The following is an 8,496-nucleotide window of genomic DNA, read 5'->3' on the forward strand; positions in this document are numbered from 1 at the left end:
ATCTGTCAATGCCACAAAATAGTAACAAGTGAATATGCACCCCCTTAAACACACTTAAACACACACACACATACACTCTCGATAATTAGAACTGAAATCATATTCTTAAACAAACTTACACACACATACACACACAATAATTTCATAATCTAATTAAAAGTAGAACAAAAATCAGTTTCTGGAATCAAAATTGCAAGTAGAAAGAGGAGGGTGCAGGGGGGATAGGTTTGTGTAGGGAAGTGGAAGAAGGGAGTGTGGTGTGCAGGAACAGACCAAGAAGAAGGGAGTGGGGCTTGTGTGCAGGCAAGTAGAACAAGGAACTCATAATATGTTTGCTCATTTTTAATATATTTGCTCATTTTAATTATTTTTCCTTATATTGTGTATACTAAGTACTTATAGACCCTTGAATTAACTGTGAATCTCATTAATATTTGCTCATGTTAATTCCATTTTGCTCAATAAGTTTAATCTGACATCATTACAATCACTATCTAGTTATCTCTATCAAATTAATCAAACCTAAATAATTGATTCTACGGTTATTTCACCAAATGCCCCTGAGTTATTTTTTTATTCACCATATACCCATGAAAATTTTCAAATTCACCAAATACACTTGAGTTACACAAAAATGTCACAAAATGCCCAAATGACTAACGGACGTTAACTCCGTTAGTCATTAAGGGGTAAATTTGCCACGTGGCAACCTCTGATTGCCTAACACTTATATTCATTAAATTTTAATATAATTATTTTATTAATTATCAAAAAATAAATAAAATAAAAAATAAAAAAAACCCCACCCACCACAACCGAGCACCACCACCACCTAGCCCCGTAACCACCTTGTTCCTGCTAGTCCGCCACGCCCTGTCGGTGTGGATACCGCATGAACCCCCACACCAGCGCTAGCCCGAACCCAACACCCCACCTGCCGGTGCTCTGTTGCATCCCCTGAACCACCCACTCCCTAATCCTAAACCTCTCTCCCTCAAAAATCCCTCCCCTCCCCACCGCTAGCGTCTAAACTCTCATCCCCGTGCCAGCGAGACAAAATTGCCGCTCTCCCTGCTATCCCTACCCCTGAACCACCACTATCTCCACCCCTGAACCACTACTTGAAAGCCCAAAATTTAAAAAAAAAACCCTAAATTCGAAACCTTGGATTTTAATTTTAATAAATATCAGTAATGAAGAGGTAGGGAGAGAGTGGATCCCCTTGACAGAGAATTAACAAGTAACATGGGACATTTTGGTAATCTCTAAACTATTATTAACAAGCATTCACCTAATACATGTTGTGAAGGTGACATGTCATGTTTATAGTGACATGTGGCACATATTGTTGACATATCGAACTTAAAAAGGTGACACGTGAAACATATTCTGTTTTAGGAACGCTTTTTAATATATAAGTATAGATTTGCACTACTATAAATAGTCACGCAAATTTACTTGTATGATACACACAAATGTTACATGAGAGTCAAATATTACATAAGAATAATCTACACAGGTAATAATCCTACATTTCTTACCTTCTTCTCTTAATTCTCTCTATATTTATTTCATAACACTATAAAATTATTATAAACTTTTGGATTAAAATGTAAATTAAATTAGATTTTTAGATATTAATTTTTAGTAATTTATTTTTTGAAGTAAGTTAAAATAATAATAGTGATGATTATCTATTTGAATAAAGTCTTTAGAATCATATGATAATACTCTGGAAAGGATTGCTAATTTGCTACCATCGTAATGTAAAGGTTTTGTATTGGTGGGTAAGATGTACGACCCTAAAAGACCTAATAAACTTCTCACATGTAAATCAACCAAGTTACGCAAATCATACTATTGGAAAAGGGAGAAAATGATAAGGGAAAGGAGTATGTTAAATGGCTCTAAAGTGCAATGGCGAATTCAGACATATAATCAAGTGGGGTTAAAATATATTGATTAAATTCTATTTGGATCAATAAAATGATAAAATTTTGATAGAAAATATGACAGACATATAATCAAGTGGGGTTAAAATATATTGATTAAATTCTATTTGGATCAATAAAATGATAAAATTTTGATAGAAAATATGACAAATTTCCAAATTTTACAATTGAAAATTTCCATTTAGAAAATTAAAGTGGGGTCAAGGGACCCCACTTAGGGCAATGTAGCTCCACCACTACTCTAAACTTAAAGTTATGGTTCGGAAAAGGAGTTTGTTGAGTTACTTTTTTTGTCCGGCTTAGTCTAAGGTGACAAGTTATTGTTTGTTATCAATAGTTATCTTATTGGAAAAATAGATGTAAAAAGAAAATTATGATTTATTAAATGTGAGCTAAGTTCCCCTAAAAAAAAACGAGCTAAATACAATAGTAGTGAGACATTTCTTACAAAAAAAAAAAAAAAAAAAAAAAAAAAAGTGTAAAAACTAATTTGAGACAAAGGAAAAAATTGTAAAATAATTTAAACTAGAGAACCATTTAATTTGTTACAATTGTCTTAAAACATGAATACAACTGTTTAAAGTTATTGCGGTATATATAAAAGCTTTATGATTTTTACTGATAAAGTTGCTCTTTCTAAATGAGTAAAAATTGAATTTTAGTGTATAACCACAATATCCTTATAAAACTTATGCCATAGTCTATTTACTATAAGGTCATAGTAAATTTAATATTACCTTAATGAAAGATAGAAAGCTAAAAGTTATTTCTTTCTCTAATTTAAAATATATGCCTCAGTCAAACTAGACGAGTATGCCAATGTAAATGTTTCATTAATGTTGTCATTGGTCATCAATAAAATTTTGAATATGCATAAATATTGTTTCATTTATAAATCATTAACAAAGTGACTTATATGAATATGCAAAAAGTCAAAATGAGATATTTATTTTGAAACAAAAGCAAACAATACATAATAATATTGTACACCCTTTATATACACAAAAACGGTTGTTAATTTATGTACTAGTTTAAATTACATAGGGTGGACGAAAATGTACGGATCGGGTATAGATAAGTACATGAATGTAGTAATGTTTGTTACATGCAATTTCTAGGTGATGGCCCATGAGTCCATGACATAGACATACGAAAGAGCCAATTTTGGTTGTTTTAGTACAGAAAGAAATTGACTTCACATTACCAACAATTACAAAACGACGAGGATTGAGGAAAGCAAAATTGTCCATATCAAAAGAAAACATCCCTGTCTTAGGAGTTAGGAGCGTTATTGGGTAAAATTGAGGGACCCCACAATTTCAAAATTTCCAGGAAAAATGCTGTTAAATATCGTTAACAATTAACATCATCATCTTCAAACAAACTCAAAATTCCACCCATTTTTTCCCTCCTTTATTTCTGTCTTATTTTCTCTCTCCTCCGAAATCTTCGCCATTTTTCCTTCAAATTCCTTTCTCTCTCTTCTCGCCATTTTCTCTCTCCTAGGGTTTTCATTTTTCAATTCAGAGAAAGGGAGGGAGAACAGAGGGAGAAAGGAGAGAGGTTTTCCGCGCTTCGATGAAGGTGTAATAATATTGTTATTGAATTCATGTCCATTATTGTGTTGATTGAGGTTTCAATTTGAGTGTTGATTGAAGAAGATTAGAGAGAATTGATTGAAATGGGTTTAAAAACAGATGAAGTTGAAGAAAAAAGCTTGCGTTTTCGAGGAATCGTGTGAGATTGATTTTGATTATGAGTTCAATGTTGCCAAATTCTTTGATTTTACACAGCTTGAGACGCCTGAGGAGATTGCGGAATCCGAGCTGTGGTTTGATTTAGCTCAAGGCCATCCTCCTTCTCGTAAGATTTTTGTTGTTTTTCGAATTCGAGTTTACCTAGTACTCCGTAATATATTTACCTTATGATTCACATATACATAATATCAATGTAATATTCGTGATTATTGATTCCGTATAGGAGAAGTATCTAACTGTGGCAGCTAGCACTTGCCTGTGCAGAAGAAATTCTTGTAAACACAAACATCTAAATTTGTTTAACGACGAGCAATGTTTATTGACCATTTAAAGTAGTTTATAGTAAAAATAATCTAAAATGTATCAGACTTGAGTTTGCACAAATGTTTTTGTACTATTTGTTGTCTGAATTTACTATGCTTGTAACTGTGTCGCAATTCGATTAGTTTGTGATGGATTGGAATAGGGGATACTATTCAATATTCACCATTCATCTTTTTAAATATCTAGATTGTTACCATTGTCAGCTTTGATAGTCAAGGTGGATATGGAAGCGGATGATTTTACAGACAGTGTAAGTTCTTCCCCAAGGTGTGGAACTCTGAGCGTATCTTCCATCGACAATGACAGTGGAGGGTCTGAAGTTTCCTTAATTGATAAGGGGGAAAAAGGTATGATCATAGTTTTTCTATGCACATTTTTTTGGTTGGTTTCTGTATATTTCATTATTTTGCGCTTTTAGGATTGCCGTTTCACAAATTTGAGACTGTGAAGCACCTGTATAATGTGTCCTGTAATTTTGAGGAGGCACCTGTATGTATAGTTGATTGATTTTATTATTCCTCTGAATCCTGCAACCAATTTTTTTTTGACAGGACCACAGACGCTCAAGTTGAAGTCCACATCCCAGCCAAATTATCAAGTGAGCTCAAGATTGTTACAACCTACAGCAAGCCTTTTGGCCAAGAAAAATCAGTACATAGATGTTCATTCGACAAGAAATTCCAGAAGGTATTCCAAATGTGCTTCATTTCCTAACATTAATTGTGATATACTTTTAATGCACCATCTATAAAGTAAAATGCAGAGTTCACTATTTTGTGTTGAAGTTTAGTTCCTCGCTTCCCTTTCTGTTACTATCAAACTACTTTAATTATCGAAGTAGTCTTACATATGCCTCCTCCCCCAGGGAATATCATCCTAATTTTCTTCTTTGTACTCTTTTCTCTTTATTAGGCTTCAGAAGCTTGGAAACCCAATCAAGTCTCCTGGAGAAACTGATGCTACCAAAAGGCAAAAGTTGGAGATTGGTTACCTGCGCAAGGTTATTACTCTTCGTTACAATTGTCTTGCCATCATTTTTGTATAATAACTGATGGGTTTCACTTTTCTCAGCATATGATTATCCTGTCTCAAACCAGTCGTAGCATCTGAATGACATGAAATAACCTTTTTTTTCTTTCCAATTCTTTCCCCATTTTATCCATCAATTGCTCCTCATGAGGGCAGCCCTACAACTAAATACCTACTAATTCGATGTCCACCAGATTTATGATATTGTTGCATATGGAGAAGCTTTTAGGGTGAGCTATAACCTTATGCATCGGAAACAGAGGTTTCTTGATTTATGATATTGTTCTTGGTAACACCAAGATACATTATTAATTTATTATACGGGGTAGCAAATTCTAGATTGCTTGTAATCTATAGTATGTAACAATTCTTTTCGTTTTATGCATAAAGCAGGTTGCTCAGCTTAAACATCAAACAAGTTTTTCGCACAAGTCATCCAAAAAGGTAAAGAATGTACGAATATATCATTGTAATATTGCTATAGAGGGCACTGATTGGTTCCCTTTTTAGATACATCTCACCTTCAGTGTAAGACATTTTGCAGAAACATGAGTTTTGTTTTTATATTTAAAAATATCTGGTATCATATCAGCTAAGGATTATTTTCTGTATTTTTTCAAGGCTGAAACCACTGTTGTGAACTCAACTAATACAAAGCCAAAAGTAACTGTTCCGAAAGAACCAGACTTGGCAACGACACATAGAGCACTGAGACAAAGGTTGTTAACTTGTTGCAATATTTTTTTTTATTCAATATACTTTATGCTTAGAATTCTAGATTTATGTGTATTATGCTTTTATATTATTCCAGGTCCAAGAATACACCCCAACTGGACAATGATGTAAAATATAACAGTTCCACCCTTAGAGCAAGACCCTCAGATAAAAAAGTAGGTAACTTGTTACATGGAGATAGTATTCTGATATATGTCCACAGGCCACTCTTACTTACTTTGCCTGTATTCCTTGAATGCCAGATTCAGGAGAGTCAATCTTTTAAGAATAAAAGTACACCACCCTTGCCACAGTTTCAGGTTACTTTCTCTTTGGATAACTAATGTAGTTTAATTTGGTTATTGTTAAATTTTACTAAATTAGCTACAAAATGTTTCTTTATAGGATCTTAAGCAAATTTAATCAGTAAGAAAGTATAACCAGTATTTTATTAGATGAAAAAAATCAGCTTCTTTTGTACAGGAAAGTAATGTACGTGGTGGAAAGGTTACTAGTGGTAGTGCAATGCTCGACTATAAAAGGTAGTCTATACATCACTGGTGCTCGTGCCCAGTTTTCTTTCCATTACTTATAAATTGTGTTTTCTTCTATCATATTTATTTTACTATCTCTAACTCTGGTTTTGGTGGGAATTTCAAGCCTTTCTTTCACTTAACTGTGAAAAAACTAGTGCATATCTGTTTATTGTGACTATAGCTGTATGATCGTCTTTCCCAACTTTTTTTCCATCCTTGATGTTGAGTTAATTTTCTGAATGGTTAGTAATTTTTTGGAGATTTGTGGAGGATTTTTGACTTAGTTATGTTTTTAGGACAAACTCCAGCAAAACTTTGGTGCGACAGAAATCTGATGTACTCGATAACTTCAGAGCTCATCCTTTGAACAAAAAGGTAATATACTACAAAGATGTGATCTCACTCTCACTGATAAATAACACACACATAAAAATTATAACTGAACACCAATTCTGCACACAGATCTTATCAAGTAAAGGAGATATTGGTGTTTTTCGAAATTTTAAAAGGGAGAACACAGTCCCTAAGGTAATCCTGCTGTCAACTGTTTCTTTTTTCTTCTGCATCCTCAATAAATTTCCCCCCAGCATGTTTCTAGTATTTCTTAATCTTTTCTGTGATATTTATAAGGAATTCAAGCTTTCCAGCAGTAAGAAATTTTCCCAGAATCCACCAACTGAATTATTCAGTAAGGTAGATTAATGTGATGCTTATCCTGTTGTTTTTTGCCTAATGTTTCAACTTGTCTTTTTATTTAATTTCATGTACTAACGTGGTGTTTCAATTTTTTTATTTATTTTAAATATTGTTTTTGCCAGCTATCTCTGATTCCTGGAAATCATTCTTCATCACTGCTTGAAGAACACCCTCTCCAAGTAAAGGTATGTGCCTTGTTAGGATGGAAAATGTATTTCTCAATTACATTCTACCACCTTGGACACCATTACTTGCAGACTTAGGGTCCTTGAGATTATCTCGAGTGTGCTTATTTATTTCTTGTTTTTCTTCTTATTAACAATGAAGGTTCTGAAGAAGAATGTATCATTACCCAGCATGAAGGAAAACAAGGTATAGCAACATGAAACTTTCGAGTCACCGAACAACATCAATGATGAACTTTGAATTTCAATATCTAGCTAAATGTAATGTTTTTCTTACATTTTAAAGTGGCATTCTAGAATGCAAATGCAGTCATTGGGAAATCGATGAGCTGTTTTGGAAACGGGAGGCGGATGATCACAGACATTAAAAACCATCTCAGTAATTCCAGGTAGAAATTAGGACATGATATATGTTCTGCTAAAATTTTATTTCCAATTTTGAACTATTTTCTTAATCTGGTGATGTTACTGACATTACATTGCATTGAAACGTGTTTGGTCACTGCAATATTTAGAACTGTATATTTGAGCTTGATTAACCTTAAAAAAAATCCGTTCTCTTTAAACTGCGTACACATGGCCCATTCATTCCATAATCAGGTTATTACAACCTTTCTGCTTTAATTTTGCAGGAGCTTCACAATTAGCTAAGAATATATCATCACTGTTTATATATGCTGGTCATATCCCGCTGGAACAAGGAATATCGTCGTAATTGTGTATACATGGCCTGTCTGTGCTGTCGTACGAGTTCCTTGCTTACCACCAACGTGCTCAGCATCAAAAGACTGCTTTAGGTGGTCGCGCTCTCAGCTAGTAGTCAATCGGTAAATATTGTAAATGGCATGAAAGCAGGAGTTAACTTGAAATCAATTTTGTAGAATCAAGTCTTCACCATTTCCTGTTGTACATAACTTTCACTAAGGGTGTATCAAATATAATTGATGCACACCACTCAGTGAAATTAAGTAGAGTAACTTCTTTTCGTTTTAAATGTAGACAACTCCAAGAAATTAAAGTGAGGACTGTGTTTGAAGTTTTTACATTGCCATACTCTGTTATAAAAATTTATGGGAAAGGATTCTCATGTACAACTCAAGTTGTCTTAATCGAATTGTTACTTAATATCATCAAACTTTAGTTTGCAAAATGGCTTATTACAATTCCATATCCATAAATAGTATTTCCTCAAGTTCTGATTGATTGCAAATAGTAGGATATAAACAGTTCACAATAATACTGAAATGTGACCAAAATGTAAGGGTTTTTTTTTTTTTTTTTTTTTTTTTTTTTTTTTTTTTTT

At 33.4% G+C, this 8,496-nt stretch overlaps 1 protein-coding gene across 3 annotated transcripts; it reads left to right on the top strand.

Moving 5' to 3' along the window:
- Positions 1-3,317: 3,317 nt before the first annotated feature.
- Positions 3,318-8,293, top strand: LOC145564500 (uncharacterized). 3 transcript variants are annotated; one of them, XR_014094844.1, is made up of 16 exons: positions 3,318-3,815; positions 4,237-4,380; positions 4,585-4,720; positions 4,946-5,033; positions 5,456-5,506; positions 5,684-5,781; positions 5,874-5,952; positions 6,040-6,096; positions 6,260-6,318; positions 6,609-6,687; positions 6,775-6,840; positions 6,943-7,005; positions 7,131-7,193; positions 7,336-7,380; positions 7,480-7,582; positions 7,826-8,293. XR_014094844.1 is itself a non-coding variant. In XM_081624795.1 (16 exons), exons 1-16 carry the CDS (start codon positions 3,650-3,652, stop codon positions 7,842-7,844), a joined length of 1,305 nt encoding a protein of 434 aa, XP_081480921.1. In that variant the 5' UTR covers positions 3,318-3,649; the 3' UTR covers positions 7,845-8,292. The 3 variants fall into 3 exon arrangements, 2 of the variants coding, with proteins under 2 accessions (XP_081480921.1, XP_081480922.1); XM_081624795.1 differs by having other exon boundaries at positions 7,491-7,582; positions 7,826-8,292; XM_081624796.1 differs by having other exon boundaries at positions 6,621-6,687; positions 7,491-7,582; positions 7,826-8,292.
- Positions 8,294-8,496: the final 203 nt, after the last annotated feature.

This window comes from Chenopodium album, chromosome 10 (assembly GCF_948465745.1).
Source record: "Chenopodium album chromosome 10, dcCheAlbu1.1, whole genome shotgun sequence".
Taxonomy (NCBI): domain Eukaryota; kingdom Viridiplantae; phylum Streptophyta; class Magnoliopsida; order Caryophyllales; family Amaranthaceae; genus Chenopodium; species Chenopodium album.

What these genes read in the sequence shown, in the direction of transcription:
- LOC145564500 (XM_081624795.1), top strand. Translation starts at nt 3,650, where the DNA reads ATGAAGTTGAAGAAAAAAGCTTGCGTTTTCGAGGAATCGTGTGAGATT. An exon ending in CAACTGAATTATTCAGTAAG is followed by an intron (nt 7,006 to 7,130) that starts GTAGATTAATGT and finishes TGTTTTTGCCAG; the next exon opens with CTATCTCTGATTCCTGGAAA. An exon ending in CCAGCATGAAGGAAAACAAG is followed by an intron (nt 7,381 to 7,490) that starts GTATAGCAACAT and finishes GTGGCATTCTAG; the next exon opens with AATGCAAATGCAGTCATTGG.